General features: G+C 65.9%; 1 protein-coding gene across 1 annotated transcript; it reads left to right on the top strand.

Moving 5' to 3' along the window:
* The first annotated feature begins 398 nt into the window (after window positions 1-398).
* STX3 (syntaxin 3) lies at window positions 399-8,209 on the top strand. The gene is made up of 11 exons (XM_032691648.1): window positions 399-552; window positions 1,940-2,020; window positions 2,102-2,201; window positions 2,296-2,370; window positions 2,480-2,547; window positions 3,325-3,433; window positions 3,987-4,060; window positions 4,155-4,289; window positions 5,106-5,216; window positions 7,788-7,888; window positions 8,055-8,209. The coding sequence occupies exons 1-10, from the start codon at window positions 523-525 to the stop codon at window positions 7,863-7,865; spliced, it is 861 nt and encodes a 286-aa protein (XP_032547539.1). The 5' UTR covers window positions 399-522; the 3' UTR covers window positions 7,866-7,888; window positions 8,055-8,209.
* The last annotated feature ends 1,182 nt before the right edge of the window (window positions 8,210-9,391 follow it).

Here is a 9,391-nt window from a genome sequence, read left to right as displayed (position 1 = left end):
TGTCCCAATTCCTCCCCATGTCTGCTCATCTGTGTCCCCAAGCCATGTCCCCTGTCCCCAGCCGTGTCCCCTGTCCCCAGCCGTGTCCCCTGTCCCCAGCTATCCTCCCGCCGCCGCCACCCGTGGCGGGGGATGGATGACACGTCGTCGCCGCCGCGTGACCCCCGTGGGGACCGACTTCCTCAGCGCCTCCAAACCGGGGCCACCCCACATCCCTACCCCACCTCTCCGTCACCTCCCGGGGGCCACCCCCAGCTGTCGTCTGTGGCGTGTCCGGTGTCCCCGGGTGTCCCAGGTGAGGGGCGGCTCCTCCCCGTCCCTCCCCTCGGCGCCTTCCCCGCGCCCGTCACTGGGGATTAACGCAGGGACAGCCCCGGGCTCGGGGACAGGGGACGGGGCCACCCGCCACCTCGCCTGGATGTAGGAGGCCTGGCCGAGCGGTGACACCGAGGGTGACACCCCCATCCCGGCGGTGGGCGACGACGGGGACCCCCCCGCGCCCCCCCAGCCCTCGGGGGCACCATGAAGGACCGGCTGGAGCAGCTCAAGGCGGTGAGAGAGGCACCCCCGCGGACAGGGGACACCTCGTGGGGTCCCCAGGGCTCGCTGGAACGGGAGACTGGCTCCCCAGGACCCCACCCCATAACGGGTGGGGGCGTCACGGGGAGGGGGGACCCCAAAACCCGAGTCCGCGGTGGGTGGGGACATCACGGGGGGGGGGAAGGTGACAGTGAGATGCCGTCCCACGGTGCCTGGGGGCGTCACGGGGATGGGGGTCCCCAAGACCCCACCCCATCGTGGATGAGGCCGTCACGGACATGGGGGACCCCAAAACCCGAGTCCGCGGTGGGTGGAGACACCATGGGACGGGTGTCACCGAGGTGCCACCCCTCTGTGTGGAGGGGCGTCGGGAGGGTCCCCAAGACCCCATTCCACGGTCGGTGGGAGGTCCTGAGCCCCCCCCAGCAATGGGGTGTCATGTGAGAGGGACTGGGGGGGCCAGCTCTGTGCGGTTTGGGGGTACATCGGGTATTTCGGGGTGACATCAGCCCCCTCGACAAACCCTGTCCCTCCCCCCCCGTGGGGTGCAAAGAGGGGACACCAACACCCACCCAGGCCATGGGGGGCGGGACTGAATTTGGGGTGCCCGGGGGTGCCAGCACCCCGTCCTGCCCCTCGCATTCCCGCCACCATCGCCGCTTCCTCATCCCTTTTCCCGCCCGGCCGTGGGGCTCCACTTCCCCCCTTCCCCGGGGGGCTCCCCTCGCTCCCCAGCGCCGGCTCCCCACGGGTTGTGGGGGTCCCAGGAGCCCCCCGAGCCGCGCCCCCGGCCCCCCGCCGTGGCAGGGAGGCTTGGCAGGGATTTACCGGGATTACGGAGCCATCAGATAAAGCCCTCGGGGGGGAGTGAAGGGATTAATTTTATTTTTACTCCAGCGGGAGTGGGGGGGACGGGGGGGTGGTCCATTCCCGGGGGTCTGGTCCCCTCCCCAGGACACCCCGACAGCACCCCCGGGGTGCTGGCGGAGCCGAGGGGGGCGAGGGGAGGCGGAGGGGCTGGGATTGGGATTTTGGGATGGGGCGGAGTTGGGGGCGCTCGGGTGGGGGGCCGGGCGTGACACCGGAGCGAGGGGCACCGGTCACCCCTGTGCCCCCCAGGGCTGCTCGCGTGGGGCCGCGTTTGGGGCCACAAACCTCGTCCCAGCCCCATCCCGCCGCCGTTCCCGTCCCCTCCCTCCAGCCAAGCCCAGCAATCCCTTAATTCCCGGCCAGATGTGAGCGGAGCTCGGCCCCCCCCCCGCTCCCCGCTGCAGATGTCCCTCCCCCCCCCGTGCCACCACATCCCCATGGCTGCTCCCCCCGTGTCCCCCGGCCCCCCGGGGGGGTCCCTGGGGGCGCTGGCGGGGCGGGGGTCACCTCCGGGCGCTGTGTCCCACAGAAGCAGGACGCGGATGACGACGCGGAGGAGCTGGAGATCGCCGTGGACAACACGGCCTTCATGGATGAGTTCTTCTCGGAGGTGAGGGAGGGCTGGGAGAGGGGCTGGGGGGGCACAGGGCTGCCTCCTAACCCCCCCCCAAATCCTTCCTGGCGTGCCCAGATCGAGGAGACCCGGCAGAACATCGACAAGATCTCGGAGAACGTGGAGGAAGCGAAGAAGCTCTACAGCCTCATCCTCTCAGCGCCCATCCCGGAGCAGAGTGAGTGTGCTGACGGTGTCCCCAAGCGTCCCGAGTGTCCCCTGGGTCACAGGGAGCCTTCCTGGGGACATTCCTCACCTCCATGATCCCGCAGAGACCAAAGATGACCTGGAGCAGCTGACGGCGGAGATCAAGAAGATGGCCAACAGCGTCCGCAACAAGCTGAAGAGTGAGTGGCCCTGGGTGTCCCCGTCCCCACGGCCGCGCTGGGGACACTGGGACCGCGGGGTCTGGCAGCGGGGAAGGTCCCTGAAGGGTTGGAATCCTGCTCTTTCCAGGTATGGAGAGGAACATCGAGCAGGACGAGGCGCGATCCTCCGCCGACCTCCGGATACGCAAATCCCAGGTGAGCTCCGGGCCCTGGGAGCCGCTGCTGGGGCTGTCCCCATCAGTGTCCCCTGTGCCACCCTGTCCCCTGTGGGCTGGGCATGTGGCATGGCCAGGTGTCCCCAAGCCTCCATTCCCTGTCCCCATCCAGTGTCCCCAGGTCCTGAGTGCTCCCACAGGCTGGGGATGTGGCACGTCCTGGTGTCCCCGAGTCTCCTGTCTCTGTCCCCAGCAGCACCTGGTTCTCCCAGGCTTCCTGTTCCTCTGCCCTGTCCCCAGCACTCTGTCCTGTCCCCCTTGGGCTGGGACATGCCACATCCTCGGTGTCCTGTGTCTCATGTCACTGTCCCCACCCCCAGAGCTTCCTCCTGCCCTATGTCCAAGGCTGGGGACATGCCATGCCCAGATTGTCACCGGTCTGACTCCCTGTCCCCATCCCCAGCAGCCAGTCCTGTCCCCTGGGGTTGGGACACGCCACGTCTGGGGTGACCCCATCCCTGTGTCCCTGTCCCCAGGGACTGGAGAGGCACCGTGCCCGGTGTGTCCCCATCCCCGTGTCCCTGTCCCCAGGGGTTGGGGAGGCACCGTGCCCGGCGTGTCCCCATCCCTGTGTCCCTGTCCCCAGGGGGTGGGGAGGCACCGTGCCCGGCGTGACCCCATCCCTGTGTCCCTGTCCCCAGGGGTTGGGGAGGCACCGTGCCCGGTGTGTCCCCATCCCCGTGTCCCCGTCCCCAGGGGTTGGGGAGGCACCGTGCCCGGCGTGTCCCCATCCCCGTGTCCCTGTCCCCGTCCCCAGCACTCGGTCCTGTCCCGCAAGTTCGTGGATGTCATGACCAAGTACAACGAGGCGCAGGTGGATTTCCGGGAGCGCAGCAAGGGCCGGATCCAGCGGCAGCTGGAGATCAGTGAGTGACCACAACCCTGGGAGGGTGAGGGGGCATTTGGGAAGGGGGGTGGGGCTGTTCCCTACAGAGCCTGTCCCTTCTGGGAAGTGGCTGTGGGAGTCAGGCCATACAGACCCCGACCTTTTGGGAAAGTGGGAGGAGCCGGACACTCGGGACCACACCCCTTTTGTAAAGTAGGAGGAGCCAGTCCTTACAGACCACGCCCCTATGGTAAAAGTGGGTGGGGTCCGCCCCAAAAGACCCACCCTTTTGGCAAAGGGGGTGGAGCCAGGCCCTACAAACCCCTCGTCTTGGGCACAGTGGGGGCTGTCAGGCCCCTGAAGACCCCCCTCCTTTGGTAAAGTGGGTGGGACCAGAGCAAACAGACCCCGCCCCTCCGGGGAATAGGGTGGGGCACTTCATACAAGCCCCACCCCTTCAGGATAGTGGGTGGAGCCAGGCCCAAAGTCACCCATCATTTTGGCAATGTGGGTGGAGCCAGCCCCACACAGACCCCGCCCATCACCCCAAAAATGGGCATGGCCCAGCCCCACCCCTTCCCACCTTCCCGCAGCCGGCAAGAACACGACGGACGAGGAGCTGGAGGAGATGCTGGAGAGCGGGAACCCCTCCATCTTCACCTCGGGGGTGAGCCGGGGGACACGGGGGGACACGGGGGGGGTGACAGGGCCTGGTTCCCCCCCCAGCGCTGACGTTTCCCCCCCTCGGCCCCTGTTTGCAGATCATGGACTCGCAGATCTCGAAGCAGGCGCTGAGCGAGATCGAGGGGCGGCACAAGGACATCGTGCGCCTGGAGAGCAGCATCAAGGAGCTCCACGACATGTTCGTGGACATCGCCATGCTCGTGGAGAACCAGGCACGGGGGGGGGCATGGCCACCAGCAGGGACCTGGGGGCACGGGGACAAACGGGGACCTGGGTACGGGGACACAGGGACAAGCAGGGACCTGTGTATGGGGGCACAGGGATGATCAGGGACCTGGGCATGGGGTCATGGGGATGAGCAGGGACATGTGTATGGGGTCACAGGGACAAGCAGGGAACTGGGCATGGGATCAGTGGGGCCCAGCAGGGACCCCCGTGTGGGGACGAGCAGAGAGTTGTGCCCAGGGATGAACAGGGACACATGGGGGGACTCACGGGGTCACAGGGACAAGCAGGGAGGGGCCTGGGTGTGGGGTTAACAGGGTTGAGCAGGGACCTGGGCATGGGGTCACAGGAACAAGGCAGGGACCTGGGCATGGGGTCATGGGGATGAGCAGGACCTGTGTATGGGATGAGCAGGGACAAACAGGGAGCCTGTGCGTGGGATCACGGGGAAGAACAGGGACACACACACAGTGTCATGGGGATGAGCAGGGACCTGGGCATGGGGTCACAAGGACAAGCAGCCACCTGTGTACGGGGTCATGGGGACGAGCAGGGACCTGTTCAGAGACGAGCAGGGACCTGGGCATGGGGACAAGCAGAGACCTGTCCAGTGGGTCACAGGGACCTGTCCAGTGGGTCACAGGGACGAACAGGGACCTGTGCATGGGGATGAGCAGGGACAAGCAGGGAGCTGTGTATGGGGCCATGGGATTGAGCAGGGGCAAACACTGGGGCACGCAGGGTGGGTGGGTGCCAGCACCCCTGGGTGCTCTCAGTGTCCCCTTGCCCCCGGTGCTCCGTAGGGATCCATGATCGACCGCATCGAGAACAACATGGACCAGTCCGTGGGATTTGTGGAGAGGGCCGTGGCTGACACCAAAAAGGCTGTGAAGTACCAAAGTGAGGCCAGGAGGGTGAGATGGACCAACGGCCCCGGTGTCCCCCCGTGTCCCCTCCATAGCCCGCAGTGTCCCCACGGCACCCCCAGTGTCCCTCTCTGGCCCTCAGTGTGGCTGCCCATCTCCCAGTGTTCCCAGTATCTCCCCATATCCTCCAGCAGCCCTGAGCCCCCCTGCATCCCCCAGCCACCCTGTGTCCCCCCCAGCCACCCTGTGCTCCCCACAGCCACTCTTTGTCCCCCCCAGCCACCCTGTGTTTCCCCCAGCCACCCTGTGTCCCCCAGCCACCCTGTGTCCCCCCAACCACTCTTTGTCCCCCCCAGCCACCCTGTGTCCCCCACAGCCACTCTTTGTCCCCCTCAGCCACCCTGTGTCCCCCCAACCACTCTTTGTCCCCCCCAGCCACCCTGTGTCCCCCACAGCCACCCTTTGTTCCCCCCAGCCACCCTCATTTCCTCAGCCACCTCTTGTCCCCCCCAGACGCCCCCAGTGGTCCCCCAGCTGCCCCCAATGACTCCCACCTCCCCCCAGTGACCCCAGCTGGTCCCCACTCCCCTCTTTGTCACCTCCATGGGGGGTGGGCAGCTCTGTCCCTCTCTGTGCCCCCCTCAGTGTGATGAGCTGGGGAGGGCTCAGCCCCTCCTGCCCTGTCCCGGGGCTCTGCAGCATCTCTGGCTCTTCAGGACCCCCCGGTGCCCCCCTCTGGTGTCCCCCATGTGGCACAGGTGTCACCACCCCCGTGTCCCCCCTGTCCCCCCAGAAGCTGCTGTTTTTGGTGGTGGTGGCCGTGCTCTTGTTGGGGACAGTTGCCCTCATCATCGGACTCTCAGTGGGGCTGCCCACGAAATAGCCCCAGAGAGGGGGGTCTGTAAGTGTTGGGGGGCAGGGGACCCCCCCCCCCCCCGTGGGGACACTGAGTCCCGGGGGGCAGCAGGGACTGCTGGGGTGGTCCCACCGTCAGCTCCTGCTCAGGGGGGCCCCGATGCTTTGGGGCTGTCACGGGGCTGGGGGTGGCTTGGGGTCTGTGGTGCTCGGGGGCTCTGCATTCCTTGGGGTCTGCAGCGCTCAGGGCTCTGCTGTGCTTGGCGTCTGTGGTGCTCGGGGGGGGTGTCTTTGTTTCCCGGGGGCCTGCAGCGCTCAGGGGTCTTTGGAACTCGGGGGTCCGTGTTGCTGAGGGGGTCTGTGCCGTTTGGGGAGCCTCGGGGGGCTGCGATGCTCAGGACACATTGCTCAGGGGTCTGTGGCGCTCGGGGCTCTGCCGGTGTTTGAGGGGCTGCAGCCCCAGGGCTCTGCTCGGGGGCTGCTGCTTCTCGGGGGGCTGCAGCGCTCGGGGGTCCCTGCTGCTCGGCCCTGCGGTGCTGGGGGCTCTGGAGGTCGGCTCCGTGCTCCCCACATCCCTCCCTCCCTCCCCATAGCTCCCCGCTGCACCCCCTGGTCCCATTCCCTTCCAGCCTCTCCAGCCGGGAGCTGACATCCCGCCTCTCCCTCCTCCAGACGCTCCCGACCATCCCAGCGCTGTCACCTCCCGGCTGGATCCTCCCCGGCACCGATCCCGCCCGCTTCCCTCCCTGCCTTTTCCCGGACCTGCTCCCTCACCCTCCGTGTCCCGCTTCCCACCGCCGGCTCCGGCTCGGCACCGCCGCCTTTCCCTCCACGGAGCGCCCCGTCTCAGTTCCCCGCCGATCCCTGGGATGCTCCCCATGGGAAGGGGAGGGGACACCGCGACACCGCGGGGACGCGGCCGCTGGTGCCAGCGCGAGGTGACAAGGAGATGGATCCGAGGGCTGGACGCTCGTCCCGGTGACACGCGGGATGGGAATGGGGACAGTGGCCGGCGCCGCGGCGACCGTGGACATTTTAGTTCCCAATTCCAATAAAATCCCGGCTGATCCCTGCCCTGTGCCTCCTCTCCCTGCTGTCACCCCGGACACCCAAAGCCACCAGCCCGGCTCCGGGGGTGCCCGGGGGTCTGGGGGCTGTGACTGCCCCGTTTTTGTAGGAGATGAGAGGGGCTGTGGGGCTGGGGACACCCCAAACCCCCCGGGCTCTGCCCGGAGCGTCCCCCCCACCCAAGTGTTTGGGTAAGTCACAGTTTGGTCACCTGTGCCAGGGGGACACACCGGCACTGTCACCTCTCTGCACTACAGGCAAGCAGCTCACACCCGCCCTGCCACCTCCCCTGTCCCTTCCCAGCCCCTGTCCTTGTCCTTTATCCCCCTTCCCAGTCCCATTCCTAGTACCTGTCCCCTGCCCCCCTTCCCCAACCCCGTCCCTTGTCCCCAGCCCCATTCCTTTTCCCTTGTTCCCCTTCCCAGTCCCATCCTTGTCCCTCTCCCAATCTGTCCCCCTCCCATCCCTGTCCTTGCCCCTTGTCCCCCTCCCCAGCCCCATTCCTTATCCCTTATCCCCATCCCCATCCTTGTCCCCTGTCCCCCTCCCCAGCCCCATCCTTGTCCCTTGAGCCCCCCGCCCGGCCTGTCCTTGTCCCGTCCCCTTCCCCATTCCTTGTCCCTTATCCCCCTGCCCATCCCTGTCCCCGTCCCCTCCGGTGTGTCCCTGGCTCACGTTCCCTGTCTCCCCGAGCAGAAGAAGATCATGATCATGTTGTGCTGCATCATCCTGGCCATCATCCTGGCCTCCAGCATCGGGAGCATCTTCGCCTGAGCCCCCCTCCCGCTGCCCTCCAGGTGACCGGGACAGGGACAGCGGGTGGCACGGGGGGGTCCCCGCCTTCCCCAATCCCGGGGGAGCGGCTTTGGGGTTTGATCCAGGTGGGACTCACCCCCTCGGGTGTCGGGGAGGGATTGGGAGCCACGTCCCTTTCCTGGGCGTCACCTCTTGTCCCTGTCACAGGTGGCTCTTCCCCCTCCTGCCCCCCGCCCGGATGATCCACGGGAGAGACCCCGGCCTGCCAAGCCCCTGGTCCCCGGAGCCCCGAGGACATCCCGACACGTCCCCGGAGGAGTGGAGCCCCCCTGCCGTGCTCCCCCAGTTCCCAGCTCCTCATCCTGCTCTCCTCGGGTGATGGCCGGTGGCACGGAGCGGCCGGAGGGGCCGTGTCCCTCTCTGGGGGGGACACGGGGGCTCTGCCTTGCTGGGATGGCCGGAGGAGCCTCTTCCCTGCGCTCCGAGCTCCTTGGATGTGCAGCCACCCACGCCAGAGCCTTCCTCCTCAATAAAAGAGCTCACCCACACTCTGCCTCCTGCCTCAAATCCCGCCACATTTATCCCCCAGGGTGGTCCCGGTTCCGTGTTTCTAGCTCCAAAACCCATGTCAGGATAAGGAGCCTTGTGTCTCAAACCACTGAGTCCTCCAGGACGCTCCAAGTTCCATGATTCCACCTCCAAAACCCACTTCAGGACAGAGCCCAGCCATCCTTTGCCTCGCCCCTCAGTCCATGAGGCATCCATTTATCCCCCGGGCATCCATTTATCCTCCAGGATGCTCCCAACTCCATAACCCCCTTCAGGATAAAGAATTCACCCACACTCTGCCTCGTGCCTCCAACCCTGACCCATGGATCCCCCAGGATGCTCCCAGCTCCATGTTTCCACCTCCAAAACCCTCTTCAGGATAATGAACCTCATGCCTCAAACCCTGATCCATTTATTCCCTGGGATGCTCCCAGCTCCTGGTTTCCAGCTCCGTAACACTCTTCAGGTCAGAGCCCATCCATCCTTTGCCTTGTGCCTCAAACCCTGACCCATGGATTCCCCAGGATGCTCCCAATCCCATGTTTCCAGCTCCAAAACCCGCTTCAGGATAAAGAATTCACCCACACTCTGCCTTGTGGCTCAATCCCTGATTCATTTGTGCCCCAGGATGCTCCCAGTCCCACATTTCCAGCTCCAAAACCCACTTCAGGATAAAGAATTCACCCACATTCTGCCTTGTGGCTCAATCCCTGATTCATTTATGCCCCAGGATGCTCCCAGTCCCAGGTTTCCAGCTCCATAACCCACTTTAGGACAGAGCTCACCCACGCTCTGCCTCGTGCCTCAAACCCTGATCCATTTATCCCCTGGGATAAATTTATCCATTTATCCCCTGGGATGCTCCCAACTCCAAAACCCATGTCAGGATAAAGAGCTCATCCATCCTCAGCCTGGATCCATGTATCCCTCAGCTCCACGATTCCAGCCCAGGAAAAAGAGCCTCACTCCTCAAACCCCGATCCGTGGATCCCCCG

Source organism: Chiroxiphia lanceolata, chromosome 6, assembly GCF_009829145.1.
Source record: "Chiroxiphia lanceolata isolate bChiLan1 chromosome 6, bChiLan1.pri, whole genome shotgun sequence".
NCBI lineage: Eukaryota > Metazoa > Chordata > Aves > Passeriformes > Pipridae > Chiroxiphia > Chiroxiphia lanceolata.
Note: the sequence above shows the minus strand (reverse complement) of the source record. Positions and strands in the feature narration are given on the sequence as shown.